Raw genomic sequence first — 16,333 nt, forward strand, 5'->3', positions numbered from 1 at the left:
CCATATAATAACGCAACAAGTAGTTACAAATATTACTCCTTTTGTTCATTAAATTTAATATCCCAAAAATGACGCACAAGTACTTAATATCATTAAATATACAAACAATAATTAAATAAGCTATACAATTAACTAATAAAATCATATAATTAGCTTATTTAAAAACAAAAACCAACAACTTAATGTCCAATTTAAAAAAAAAAAAAAAAACGAAATGATTAGCTGAAAGATATCAGTCGAAAAAAAAGCTTTGATATATAAACTAAAGAAAAATAATTTATATTAATGATATGCATATACTCATACAAATAAATTCAATACTAAACAATTGAGTGATAGACTAAAAAATATTGAGTTAAGTAAAAATTTAATAAATAATCTTCGACACATTCATAGGAATCTATCATTAAAAAGGATTAGTATTCTAAAAAGTAATTGGAACTTAATTACTAGTTTGCCCTCCTTCAGGCAGGCGAGCCTGACAAAGTTAATCCGTTTGGTAAACAGATAAGTTAGTGAGTTAGTTTGAAGTCTGTGTTTGGTCTCATCCCAAGCCCCATGTTTTAGTGCGGTACATACCAAGTGATTTGTGTTGTTGAGACCATCTACTAACTACTATATTATCATTAAGTATTTAAACATGAATATAAATATATAAAGTTTGAATGCCCCATGGGATTTGCCATTGCTCCAATTTTGGTGAATATATATTCAGAAGATTTATTAGATCCAGTTCCTTAAAATACCATTTATATAGAAATATTTTGATGGTAAAATACCCGCGAAACCAATTAATAATCACGAAAAATATTTATATGATAATAGTTTTAAAGCAATTTAACAAATACTCTCTCCGATTAAATTTATCATGGAATATGAACTAGAAGACAAAATATTCATTTTATTTATTTCAAGGATTATCAACACGAATACAATAGTATATTTTTTTTTTACGAAAAACTGCAAACGGACCAAATTGCTCTCAGCATACATTGTGTACCAACAGGATTCAAATTTGGTACATCTCTTATCATCAACCGCGAAAAAAAATATTTCAAAAAATCTAAATGAAATAATCGCTATTGAAATATATATTTTAATAGCCCTTAAAATTTTTAATATATTTTTTTGTTAAATTAGGCTATTAACAATAAATGAGGTATACAACATTTAAAGTTAGACTAATAAACAAAGTGTCTACCTGCTTTCGTTAGACTGACCTACAATTAAGATATGGCAAAAAGAAAAAAAAAAAACCTATACACATTATCCTGCTACCCACTTCTACTGCAAACCTTGTACGAGTGGTTATTAGGGCTATGTAGAACACTCAGTTATTCCACAATTACAAGTAATATTTCTATTTATTAATATTAATTTGTATTCTGTTGATTATATTTAGTGTTCAATAATTAATTAGAATATCCTTTTATTCTATCTTTATTTTATCCTTATATTTTATAAACTAAAATATAGTAATTTTGTGAGTTTTTTTTTTTCACCGAGCAAGACTATAGGAACAATAAAGTCGTATCAATTATAGTTCTATTATTATTAACGTTATATAATTGCATCAAAATTGTGAATATTTACCCGAAAATGCGACTAATATCTACTGTGGAGACAAAACCGACCAATCAGCGAGATCGATATTAATTAAAGTTAATATTAATTGGAATTTCGTCAACGGTCTTATCTGGTTAATTATCTGTCACGACAGTTTTAGATAACATCAATCGTGTCCATTTAAAACTTTTCGAAACTTGAAACGAGATCCCAAAGATACTTAATTTATTAACTTGATTAAATGGATGCACAACAAAAAAGCAATGAGTGAATTTTCGGATTGATAAAATATGAATAATTTAGATACTAAATTATCAAAAAGAGACTATTTCATTTTTTTAATATTTCGAAAATTGGTTTCTATCTCTATTTTTATTAAGGCAGAAAGATATAAAATAATAAACATGCGTAAGACTCGCGCATTTCAAATGAAATTTCTTAGGTTACAGTATTATTATTATGTCATATTATAGTTCACTATTTTATTTTTTCAGGATTAGGAAATGGAATCCGTTTGGGGAAAATCTCTATTAATTAAATTAAATATCTCCATTATTCATGAATTTCCAATAATTAAATTAAATTTCTCTTCTATTTGTCAATTTGCATTACTAAATACTCTAAGAATGAAATTATGAGAGTTAATGATAGCTAATTAATGTTAAAAATAATTTAGAATGTAAATTATCTAAATAACGAGAGACTAATAATAATTTAAAAAGACTGGTGGAGGTCAATAATTTTTTATGAAAAACCAGTGAAAATGTCTGTATGTACTTGAACAGATATATTAAAAAATGCTGGTTGTACGAATCAGAGAACTTATACTCCTTAATAGTGAAAATAAGAATAAACAAAATATATAAAGTTGAAGGGTATCGTAAATTAAAAAATTAAAACAATTGGTGAATACCCAACAAAACTACACTTGTAGCAGTGGTAGTTGACGTCTAGGTCTTTACCATCTCTGAACTGGAGTGGCGTCGGTTGGAATCCGGCTTTTAGGGTTGGTTTTTATTTCATTACCGGCCCGTGAAATGAAAACATGACCCCCCAACATGGTTAGAATAGGATGATACCCTTAAATAATCCTCCTCCCGTATGTCAGAAATGATTAAGAAGAGGATAATCTGTATAAGAAGAGACTCTTGATTCTGGACATCATTTTTGTAACATGCGAGAGTTGTCATGTGGTCAGAGTAATTCGTACTCGAGTAATAAACCTACTTTATAGGATAAGATTTATAACGATAATTTTTTATAATAAATTACAATTATAAAAACGTTGTCGATAAATTTATTTGAATATTACAGAGTAAAGATACTGTGATTGCAATATAACTATATAACATATAAATATATATGGACTAGTTACATGTTTATATACTTAGGTATATATTAATATAGTTATATCTATTTAAAATAAAGGAGGTAAGAAAAAAATATATATGAGTTTTCATTATTGCAATAATGGGCTCTACAACGGTCATATTATCATGATATGTGATGGTGATGTTTCTTTGAGTAGGACTAAGAATCGTTTGCAAAAATCAGTTTGAGATACTTTGAATTGATTCGCCGAACAGTTGTTATTAGTCGTAACTTTTTCAACTTTGCTAACATAATCGATTTCGAGAGTGATAGTTCAGTTTTGTGAAGAATTAAATGAATGGCTTTTAAAATGAAAAGCTGGTACCGTAAAGTAGTTTATAAACGATTATTTTTTTTAGGAGTAGCTATTTGCTAAAATAAATTATATAAAACATTTTTCGCTATCTGGAAAAAAGTACTGGTTTTAGAAATTGTGCCTCGGCTATAATTAAGCATGTAGGTGCCTATTAGCACTCAAATAAAAGTACTTAAAATGACTACCATAAAGTAGTTTAAACTAATTATCTTTCTAGGATTCGTAGTTTCCATGATGTCAAAAATCGTCACAAAATATTGATTTTTCGTTGAGAACAAATGTTACTTAATGAGAAAGTATGCTTCGAGAACTACTGAATTTCAAGAGCTCTATTATGAATAAAATTTTAGAAAATTTCCTCTATATTAATAAACTTTAAACAAAATACTTTAATAAAGGTGCTAATCATATTGCATGTTCTGTGGGTAGGTTTCATGATATTGAAAAATATAAATACTATAGTTAATATTATTATTAAATACACGTGTTCCAAGGGTTTTCGCCAACGGGCCCTAGGAGACGACGAAAAAATAATTTATATAATTTTGGAAATGTTTTATAGTATTGTATTCCAGCTTTGCTCTGCTTGTATTCGAATCTTTTTTCGTGAAGAATAAGAAAAGAACTTCGTTCATCTTAATAAATGTATAAAAATAAATTACAAAAACCAAATATATTAGAAAATAGAGACAAAATAAAGTAGGATTCCGTTTTTTGGTTGTTTAAAACACTAAAACACAAATTTTTATATTAATCAAAAATTAGAAATGTTTGGAGTTGATATTTGTAGGAAATTGTTTCTCCACTGATGTCCCACGTTATAGAAAATAATTCATAAATCTTCAAACTATCCAAATCCAACGCTAGTATAATTATTAGAATACCGAATGCCTCTTTCAATACTTATCAATATCTTTTACATTTTATAGCTTTAAAGAGAAACAAAGTATTGTCCAATAATAAAAAACTTCTCAAATGTTTATTTTATATTTTCCGTTCTAACATATTTTGGAAGCTCAGGCTTGTTACGAAACAATGTCGTGCAGTTTAGATGATCGTAAACCATTTCTAAGTTTAGCGTAGATGGGTGGAGTCCTGTGCTTCCCTTGTCAGTGTAGTTACTCAATGTCAGTATATTTATTTTTATAAATAAAAAATACTTATACCAAAAGCTGAATCTGAAAACAAATTGCTTTCTTAAATTAAAACAATTTGATAGGACGGAGCTGCCTCTTTATTCCTCCGCATTCCTTTTTTTTTTGTATGATAATCACGCAACTTAAATTACGCAACAGAGGTAATTGTAATTAAACTGGGGAGCAGGAAAGTAGTAATTAATTAAAAGTACAAAATATTGAAGCATTAATTAGCTACGTAATGTTTATTATATTATATGGCTGAAATGATTAGATAATGAAGAGACTGACCTGTCAGATGCTTCGAGGTCCAAGAGGACACCATCCTTCTTCCAGAGAACACTGGGCTCCGGTATTCCTTGCGGGGGGCCACAGGTGAGCACAGTCATTTCACCGGCTGCCGCTCGAGCATTCGTCGGCACGGCAAGGAACTCTTCCTTCAGCACTGCAACAGGATATATCACACTAATGTAGCTACCGATGTCATGATATATTAAATAAATATAAAATTTTAGGCATTATATAATCTGTAGTAATGGCAATAAAAAGTCCAAAACTAAATTAACAATTTTGTTAATTTAGTACATTTGTAGGAGGATGGTCTGGGTAGTGGATAAAAAAACAAAACAACAACAATAACAGAAAAAAAAACTATATATTAGTAGCTGACATTTAGAGTAATCTTAAAAAAATAATAAAAGCTCACTAGAATATTGAAAATTATTCTAAATTAATCAAGAAAAGTATAATATAAAATATTTAATTTATACTATTATATAAGGCTGAGGAATTTGTTTGAACGGACTGTTAGACCCAGTAGAAAATTCTTAACCATGGTTTGGATCCCACCTAAAATACTTGAAATTCCGATAGACCAAGAGCCGAAGAGGAGAAAATAGAAGAAGTTATTATACCCCAATTTTTCATTACTTCAATGAAGACGATATACATTTAAGAATCAAAATTGATTACTGCCAACTATGGTAAGAAAAATTTAAAAACTGCGGTTGCTCCAAAAGTTACAAAATATTAATTTTTGATTTCTTTGAAGTAAAGGAAAAATTGCAAGTTATTTTCTGTTTAAAAACGGTTCAATTTTTTGAATTACTGAAATCCTATACAATGAATAAAGTAAATACCATTAAAAATTAAATATTAAAGTATTTATGGTGCACGCTACTTGAAGTATATTTTATTTTAGAAAAATTTAAAATCTACATATTCCAGTCTAAGCTCCATATCCCTAAAACTACCAATAACATTTTTAAAGTACAGTCAATTTTTTCTTTACACAATTAAACTGAATATCACTATTTATAGAAAAGTGACATAAAATTGATATTAATGCATAAGAAGTATTTATTTTTATTGTTGACTATGGCAATTAGCCTGCTTTGTAATTTTGATTGAACGCGAGAAATCAATTATAAGGTTTTATCTTAGGTAATGGCCTAAGGGTCGAAACGTAGGAGAGGTAATAAAATTTGTTGAGAATATATGATCATAAGAATTTGTGTTTTTACTATAGTTAACCACTCTCAAAAAATAAAATATTATATGAGAAAAAAAAAATATTAAGGTCATTCTCAAGTATTACTTGAATGTACTGGAGCTGAGCCCAACGTTTTCATTTGTTTCAATTCCTCCATTAAATAAATTTCAAATCAGAGTACAGTTTAGCTATTAATTTTTTTTATACATGATTAAATCGTGATATCGGCACGATATCATGTTAATTTAATGACAGATAGATCTTTTTCTACTGAATTGAGATACTGAACCATCGGTCGTCTCCTTGGTCAAATCACTACTTCCCCGGAGGATGGAGGCGAATCATTGAAGAGAATAACCGATAGGTTTCATACCGTGGAAGATGAGGATCGGGATGGACAAGCCATAAAACTGGCTATGAAAACACTTTATGGACACTAAAATCGCCTTTAGTGGAATTGGTTGGGTTCAGGTTTACCTCTACAGTCAACTCTAGAGTTCTATTACACCTAGAAATAACAATTTACCGCGATGGTCTCCAAGTTTTTTCCTGTTCTTTTTTACAACTTACAGATTTGTGAATCTCTTTTACAATTAAATTTATCTGATCTAATCAATCAATTTATTAGTCTGATTGGTTGAAATCGTTTTAGAAATTATTTTACTTTTTACTATGAGAGAGAAGAAAAATGTTTTCCTTCTTATTCTTTTTATATTGGTCCTATAACCAGTTTTTAAATGTATTCTAAATCTCAATACATTCCTCTATTCTGATGTACACTCAACTAATTTTAACGTTTAATTGCAGCATTATTTCTGGAGATATCCCTCAAAACCCTGTTAGCACCATAATATTTAATTACCTTATAAATGGTATTTGAGTTGTGTTAGTGTTTAATTTAGTTTTATTTATATTATTTTAATTTGATTTAATTATTTGAGAAAAAATATGTAATTATATTTGTGTGTTATAATGAGTAATAGATACAGTTGCTAAGGGTTGATAATCGTCGCTAAGACTTTGCCTAGCAACGGGCCGACCATCTCCGTTTTTAGAGGAGTTCCGGCTACTTAGAGTCCATAATGGCATAAAGTTTTTAAAATGTTTAGATTGACCAAATAAATGTTGAATCCGAACCAACTAGTTTTTGTTATTTTTAGAGCCTTCCAACAAAAAGACATAGTCAATTTGAGGTGGCTTTAACAACCCCGAAATGTCAGATTATTAACTACTATGGTTAAAGTTTTTGAATAAGCAATATTTCATGGAAGGAATTGTTTATGTTGGAAAAACTTTAAAAAAATCAAAAACGATAATTGAGATACATAAAAGTAGTTGCAAAAATGTTAAAAATATTATCATTACATGACTGGCTCAACATAGCACAAAACTAAAACACAATTTTTATTTTAAAAACTTTTTTTTTTTTTTTCCCCTACGCCACAGGAAGTGGGCTATTACGCCATTTTCCTTCTCGCAGCCCAATACAATTTTATTCGTCCTCTTAGTTCGTCCGTATCTCGCTCAACATCCACCAGACCAACACACGCCAAAAGATGGTCCCCATCCATGTCCCCCAGGTTACATAGAGGACATTTCGGGGAATCTACGATGCCAATTCGATGGAGGTGTTTTTGGAGCAGATCATGTCCTGTCACTAGCCGAAAACAGGCCACTCTCTCAGCTCTGCTAAGATTGCCGGGGATTCTTTTTTCCTTATCCAGTAGGCTCTCCCACTTCTTTCCTTCCGCTTGAACTTTGTGTCTAGCACTTGTCCTGTCCTTATAATAAGCGCTTATAAGAGATTTCACTGTTCTGTAGGAAAGTGGTAGAACAGGCTGATTCTCTGCACAACCAAGTTTAGCCAACTTGTCAGCTTGCTCATTACCATCTATGCCAACATGGCCTGGTATCCACTGCAGGACTATAGCCCTTCCTCTTTTCTTCATGATAGCTGCCATGTTTCTGCACTTTTCTTCCGTGGGTGACTCTGCGGCACCTGGTGTTGTTAATTTTTGTATTACGGCCTGGGAGTCGCTGAAGATTACCATGTTGTCATTGCATTCAATAGTGGCTTCCATCCCAAAGCAGATAGCCTGCATTTCTGCATCATAATTATCACACCCCAGTCCAACGGGAAATGACAATTGGAAGTTAATTGAGTATACACCTGCTCCAGCTCTCTTGTTAATACCGGACGCAGACCCATCGGTATAAATGTGTAGCCATTGCTCTATGAGGTATAGCTCATAAATTGTTTTTAGTGCAGCAGCTCTAAGCTCGGGTTCAGGGCAATCTTTCTTGACACGGCCACATGCCAGTTTGAATCGCCCGTAGACTTCAGCGGAATCATGCTTTGGCATGTAGGAGATGCTTATATTCTGTCTTTCATCAGTTGGTAGGTCTTTTAATTTTAAAAACTGACAAATATTAGTTAACAATTAATTACACACAAACACATGAAAATAATAGAAGCTATAAAACAACAAAAACAAGGAAGCAGTCAATTTTAGAACTGATACAAATAATTTAAGTGCGCACTACACATATATCCATCTGGATAATATTATGTTACATCATAGTAATTTTGGAATAGTGAATTGTTATAAACATTATCAGTTCAGCCTTATTAGAATAATTGTAATAATAAAGTTAATAAAAGACTATCCTTACTTTAAAATTTACATTAGAATTTTTAACAGTTGTAGACAACAATATATATTATTGTAATTTTTATATGGTGTACTAAATAAGGAGAAATGATTGGGTATCAAAAACGAAATTATAATAAATAATGATGATATAGTAACTAATTTATTTATATTTAAGCTTTTGACTTATTGTTATATTGGTTGAATACTTGCTGCAAATTGCTTGCTGTCAATTGTAGTATACCTTATGATGGGGCAATGGTCTCGAACTATTTCTAATTAAAGATATTTATGAATAGAAGATTTTTTTTCACTTCAACTTTAAACAAAAAAATTAAAAGGATTGTTTATTTAATCTGGTTCTTCTTCCTATCAACATCGAATTATATTTTTCAAATACTTGTTACAAAAAAAAGTATTAACTCTAACATTTTTGAAAATATTTTTTTAAATGGTATAACTGTAGTTTTTTCTCCGCCATAAATTCAAATTGGTGAAATGATTTGAAGTTGAATGAAATGACCAAACAGGCGATAACGAGGAGCAGTAAATTCGAATTACCGCTCGGGCGTGATGTTGCCCGCTGTAGGGTATTGCCGGTAGATAAATTGGCAGCCATGGCGATCAAGCATTCTATGTATATTCCAGTGTTATTTGAAGGGTTCCCATCCTGGAGTCCCTGGAGGACTTACGGTCCTGCGGGATGGAACTCTGCAATTGGCTTCGAAGTTTCGCTTTGTTACTCCGACAGCCAGGGCAACTTTTGTCTACATTTTGGAGAAAGGAACTTTTTTTCGTTTATATCTAATTGATTGGTTGTCGATCAGCCTTGAATATTATTATTTATAAACGCTAGTGTTAATATGTTTTTAATTTTATAAAGGACTTAGTAATTGTAAAAATTTTTAAATTGTGTATATCATTTATAACACTAGTACCTGGAGCTCAAACCATACTTGGAAATGATCTCATTTCACATGTTCTTCATTTAATTATTATGAACAACTTTATTGTTGTTGTTTCTATTTTTAGTAGGGTTCATTTTTAAATTATTAATTATCAGCTATTAAAATACTTGTATTTATAACAATTTTTTTATTTCTATATATCAATTATTGTATTATAACAAAAATTATTTTATTTTCATAAATACTACTCCATGGAAGTATTGATTGTCATTTTTTTCAATATATTTTGTTTTTTACATACATATTACACATATCAATTATTATTTTAAAAGCAAGCAATAATGTTAAAACTATATAAACCTTAGGGTGGTTAAAATTTTCGAGACCAAACTCTTCTAGGCCCCAGAAAATTTTCTCTAGTTTCCTTGAAGTTTTTTCTTGACACCACTTAAATATTGAACATAAGAGTCATATTAATTTCTCGTTGCTCTCTATCAAAATGAATCAACTCTCAATAACGGGCAGTCCTTATGCATAAAGGAGATTATTAAGCTATTAAGACAAAAAAAAAATCAAATAATGTATGATGTATTAATTCTTTAACCTTTCAAACTAACCGATCAAGTTTTCTACTGTTTCGCCAGTTCTTGCAGCTACAAAGAGATATTTGAAGCCACTCAAGAAACTTTTCCCGGAAGTTTGCGGGGTAGGGAAGGAAAGTTGGAATTGTGATAAATGGTGAGAAATCTTAATTATTAATTTCCGGGAAGAATAATTCTACCCTCGGGCACGGGTCGTACTCCCAGAAGCCTCCCAGTTATTTATAATTATAATTCTACCCTAACTGACATAGATTATTACATTGAATCTTTAGTTTTTTACATATAGTTTGATGTGTAATTAGATGTAATCTGAAATGGGCTTGAATTTATGGTTAAATAGGATATTTTTTGTGGTTAGATTAAAAGATGCACAGTGGAGCATCTTTTAAAAAATCATTCCCCAGTTCCAAAATTATACATTTTCTTTTGAATAGTATAACGGAAATATATTAATATAACAGTTTAGTAAACTTTAAATTCTCTTCTTAACCATTTATTCAATACTAAATTATTATAAAATCAATATAGAAGATAGTAAGATTGGCTTTATAAAGTTTGTCATCATGTTAACAGAAAGACTCATGTATAGGTTAAGTGAATTTTTTTTTTTTCATAACCCCTATTTCTGAATTTCATTTATGGTTTTTAGCATGAATATATATTCTGGTCGTGCACTGTTTCCTTCTTCTGTAGTGGCCTACATTTTTAGGAGTTTTTGACTTGTATTTTCGTTGTAGTGGGCGTTCTCCGGATAAGTGAAATTAAAAATCTAATTATTTGATAACTATGGAGACACGAAAACATTAAATGAGATTGGAGAAACAGAAAACGCACTGCGCATGTGCCCGCTAGTTTATATATATTAGAACAGATATCGTATTTATGCTGTTTTCGTCATTCTTCATTGCCTTCTACGTCTTAATATTTTACATATTATTTTTGTCGGAAATTTCAATTGTTCATACTACGCCCATATTAGTACTCTTATTTCCGAAAATGTTGAGATATTTTCAGCAAGGAGATTTTTTTAATAAACTATTTCTTAGTTTATATTTGACCATTTTCATTGCTAATAGAAATGTAAGATGGTTAATTATTTCAAATAAACTATTAAATTATTCGATCTTTTAAAAAAAATATTTTTATCGAAATTTACAACTGTACATAATAGTTAATTTGATCTTAGTTATAATGGAGTGATTCTGGCGTGTAGAGAAACTACCCATTGATAGCACTCTAATGATGTTTCTACATTAGCAGGTCTCGTGGCCATCTTCTTTAGGCACCTCGGAGGATTGTCAGGAATGAAAGAGGAAGCAAGTTTAGAAACTAGTGGGTTTGGGACGGTTTAAAAAGGTAGTAATGATATATTCTTTGAGCTAGATCGGTTATATATGGAACATCAAGGTCCTTATTTATAACAAATTAAGGAGCATTGAGAATTTTACAAAGGATTTTAGATTGTAAGGATTGGATACGAGAGGAATTCGAAAGTTTCGTGGTGCCCCAAAGCTCAACTCCGTTATTCAAATTAATGGTACCTTTGGGGAAACGTTTTTAAAAAAATCTTCTTCCAGGCCCTGTCAAACTTCCTTAATGATAATAAGCCCTATTTGATATTAAAGAACACTTAATGTTTCATTGATTAACCGAGTTCAATCAAAATCAAATCAAAAATAATCTGACACACCCCACAAATTAATATAATATTGTTGTATATCTAATTATTTTTTTGCAGATATTTATTTTCTGTTTCTTTGTAGCCGCATGTCAACTCTATGGGGTCTGGACTTCATGGGGCCCCACCTAGCCTCATGAAGTGGGCATCCTTAATTGAGTAAAAATCAGGCGGTCGAGCGTGATTCTAACCAAATCACCTCCTTGCACAACTGTTGGTCCAGAACATATAATTCCTTACAAAGTACTGCACCCATGACCCTTTATGATATTCCTGTAAGCATTTGGCTTAATTTTTATTGGTACATTGTTGCTATAAATTTATATACTGTACTGAAGCATTATATTATACCGAACCTTACAAAGTACTGCAGTCCTGACCCTTCATCGGTTGTAGCCGTACAGGTTTTATTGTTTTATGACCAGACGAGTATTTCGAAGTTAGTTTTATAATATTTTGGAATTGTATTCTCTTCCCTCTAGGCAACAATTAAATAATAAAATAATTTCATAAATTAGGGCTAGATTATTTCTTCGACGATACAAACCAACCTTCCCTTGCCACCCCATCCCCTGAGTTGAATGAAACCCTCCTAAACGACTGACGTCTGCTCGTCGGCTTGGAAATTCCACGTCTCCTTTCCCTCTCCGAATTCTGCTCATTTTATACTTTTCAGATTTTCTCGTTTTATGCCTCGTTTGACATCATTTCTTTCGGAAACCAAAAAATTTCAAACTAAAAATGAAATAATAATCTCATTATATTTTTTATAATAAAATTTCCACTATAAAAATAAAATATTATTTTTTTTTTATAATTATTACTTTAGTTAAAAACTGATTCATCCTGTTATGACATTTTTCATATAGATCTATTTGTGATCATCGTTTCAGAGCATTCTCGTTTTGATGATGCCCTGATATTCTATCACAATATTTATAAATATTTTTAACATTAAATACATATGTTACTTAATTAAGAACTATGTCATCTCATTTAAGCTAATTGTAAATTTATTCAATTATAAACATTATTTTGTAAAAACTATGTTGTTTTATTTTATTAGACAGGATACTCCTGAGAAAAATATCTATAAAATCATACAATTTTAGCACCATATCTATAATGAATCTAAAATGAAATTGAACATTAAGATGGAGGTTGAATCAAAATAAGATTTTACAGTGGGTAATTAAATGACAAATTGTATTTAAAGTGCAATATATTTATTATTATTATTATTGTATTTATTATATATATATATATATATATATATTGTTAGCACTAATACATCCTGAAGATGAAACATAATACCGTGTATTGTATTAGAGATTCTTAGTAGTATTAAGGCAAAAACATTATGTTGCTATTAAATAATAATTAATTAAGAAAAGCTAATATAAAATAAAAGATTGTCAATACTAGGACCATCGCCAGCTTTGATTGATTCCACCCAAACTAGTCAAAATGGCAAGTCTTAAAAAATAAAGAAATAGAATTTTTTACAAATAATTCTACATGATTCATTTCACACCAAAGTTGGCTCATTACGAAAACCATAAAAAAAAAAATAATAAAATAAAATAAATAAATAATTATAAGAACTTTTTTGTAAGTAACTAATTAAAGCCATCTAGGCAAGCAATAAGTAAAAACGAAATATTTTTTTAAATGCTCTCTTTACTTTTATTTTGGTATTTGAAAAAATGTTCGTCTCTGGCCCAGGGAATTAAAGCATCAACCTTCCCTCCCTCGTTACTGCAGCGGCACCGGTTCAAATCTGCCCTAAGGGGCTGACTTTTATTTCGTGTTGTAAGATCAAATGAAAACTTTTCATCCATCATGATTAGAATAGATTGGTTACCTGTAGATAACGCTCCGTATGTCAGGAATGACACAGGAAGAGAGTCCATAAAAATAGAAAAACAAAATCTGTTAATGCCATTGAAAGATGTCATGTTACTGATGATTTATTGTTTTTAAGTTTTCAAATATAATTTGTTACTTTTTGTGCTAAATGGGTCTAATGGGATATAAACAACAAGAGAAATATATATTTTTTAATTAAAAAATAAAAAGATAAATTAATAAATTATAACTATGAATTTCACTTTGTTTCTCAACAAACATACTGCATGTAAGGCTTGTTTTAATAAATTATGTTAAGAAGGAATTAACATAAGGAAAATTATTTTAGAAATAATAACTAAAGAAATAATATAATGGACTAAGAATCACATTAGATAGTATGTGAAGAAGGAACCTAAAAAAAGCTATAAAACTACTGTATATATTTTAAATTATACCACCACTTAAACCTTATTCTATTAGAATATTTATAAAATGAGCAATTTAAAATGAAGTAATGGTTGAAATTTAATCTCATTCCTTAATATCGGGTATTGGAAAAGAACACAATGAAGTAGAAAAAAAAAGAAAGAAAAAAGGGACAAAAACAAAGTTTAGATAAAGAAAAGCTTTTGATCCCTTTGTATAGGTTGGGAAGAAGGCTACATTGCATCCCCTCTCCCGATCCCCTGCTTCGGGAAATTTCCCGGTGAGGAGCGCCTATGTCCTCGTTCTATCATCCTTTTATATTGTCATGTGGAATTAAATTAAATTCCAACCGATGGGTTCCTATCCCTTTCCCCCCTCCCTTCGTCCTCTTCAGCCAATTGTATTTTAAAGCGCGGCAACATTCCCATATAGTAGCCATTTTATAAATGTATAGAGGCACAAGCTTGGAATTCCCCAATCAATGGTAAGGAACATATATGCATCAAAAGATCCAAGGGAGACTTTTGGTTTCCTTTATTGAATAGATACATAAAATAGAAATATATTTATAATATAGATTCCAACAAATAAAGCTTAATTTACATTATATAATATAATGAGATATCAAACTACCATTTATTTCATTTATTTCATTTATGATCTTTTTTAAGCTCTTTTAAAATTATGATAATCATTTAATTGAGTTCAATGAGAAAGAAATTTCCCTCTTCATTTTTTGTATTATTTATTATTACATTATATTTATAGTTAGATTACATTTTTGTTATATTTAATTTTTGATCCTTGACTAGCATCGAGAACCGATCAATATCGAGTCAAGGAGAGACGCAGCCACACAGACTTCGAAGAACACTATGCAAATCAAGAGCAGATATTATTCCGCGAGGGAGCACTTACGCGGTTGTAAGGCACCCCTGCACTGCGGAATTTATCTTCCACCGTATCTTCCTTATATCATGGTCAAGAGCATTATGGAGTATGTATGTGTATATACAATTACAATAATTGCATGGAGTAACAAAAATCAGAGTCCATTTTAGAGGGTTCTATTATAAGTTCTGTCATAAATTATAATCATTGTAACAAATTTATTTTTCAACTGGCTTAAAAATAAAAAAAGACAGTTGAGAAATATCAAGAGCAATAATAAAGCACGACGAATTACACAATTAAAGGGTGATTCTGATATCTATCCTCCTAAAACATTTTCTTTTCTATACCTACTTCATGAATGTATAGGGTGTTTTTTTGAGCCCGATAGAACTTGAAATTGTAAAAAATAACACAAAAAATTAAATTGTAATCAAAATTTTTTTTTTATTCGAAAGATCAATACGTGACATTAACATTTGAAAATGATTTCGGGCATATGGGCACCGCGGCTGTTCTTGACGAAGCGCATTCTGGACGTTCAATTTTGGCCGTATGTCACGAATAACACGAACAATGCTGGCCTCCAAGGTGTCAATTGTTGCTGGTTTATCAGCATAAACCAGTGACTTCACGTAGCCCCACAGGAAATAATCGAGAGGTGTCAAATCGCACGACCATATGCGGCAATTTTGCTTATTAACAAACCCGTTAAGCCAAAAATGCGCCTCATCGCTGACCACAATTTTACAGAATGCGCTTCGTCAAGAACAGCCGCGGTGCCCATATGCCCGAAATCATTTTCAAATGTTAATGTCACGTATTGATCTTTCGAATAAAAAAAAATTTTGATTACAATTTAATTTTTTGTGTTATTTTTTACAATTTCAAGTTCTATCGGGCTTAAAAAACCACCCTATATTTATTGACCCTTATGAATATGCATAATTTGTAACGTGTGGCCCGCACGGAAATATTGGAATGTTAGCACCCTAAAGACAGTGATCCTAAATAAAAACTCAAACTTGGAGGAATTCTGAAAACTCTTCATCGATATAAATCTAAAGCTTTTGGGTTGGTATGACTTCTAATACTTGGGACTGAAAGCAGTATAAGACTCTGAATTGATAGTACTCTAAAAACTCTTGACTGGAACCATTCTAAAAACTCAGGGTTGGTTGAATTCAAACGACTGTTGCGATGGCAAACTGGCATTAAAGTGTTGAAGCATTTATGTTTTCAATTAAAATCATCGCTATTTTGCTAAAAGATGTTCTTTGATTGTTGATGTTTTCGAATTATAGAGATGTAAAATAGAATGAGAGAGTGGAATGAAGAGAATAGCATAGCTAGGGTTGAGAAAAAAAAAAAAGAGAAAGAATAAAGGACATGTAATATAACTTAGGGCGAGAAGAAAAAAAGAGAGAAAAACATAAAAAAATTAA

The 16,333-nt window shown here is 30.5% G+C and overlaps 1 protein-coding gene across 3 annotated transcripts in view; it reads right to left on the reverse strand.

The window, feature by feature from the left end:
- The window catches only part of LOC106678641 (roundabout homolog 2), a 442,829-nt gene that overhangs the window by 31,235 nt on the left and 395,261 nt on the right, over positions 1 to 16,333 (reverse strand). For all 3 annotated transcript variants that reach the window (XM_014417285.3, XM_014417283.3, XM_014417284.3), the window contains one exon: positions 4,681 to 4,834. In XM_014417285.3, coding sequence (XP_014272771.1) covers positions 4,681 to 4,834 — 154 coding nt within the window. The remainder of the gene's footprint in view (positions 1 to 4,680; positions 4,835 to 16,333) is intronic.

The sequence above is a fragment of the Halyomorpha halys genome, unplaced genomic scaffold (genome assembly GCF_000696795.3).
Source record: "Halyomorpha halys isolate HHAL.00 unplaced genomic scaffold, Hhal_1.1 Scaffold151.1, whole genome shotgun sequence".
Taxonomy (NCBI): domain Eukaryota; kingdom Metazoa; phylum Arthropoda; class Insecta; order Hemiptera; family Pentatomidae; genus Halyomorpha; species Halyomorpha halys.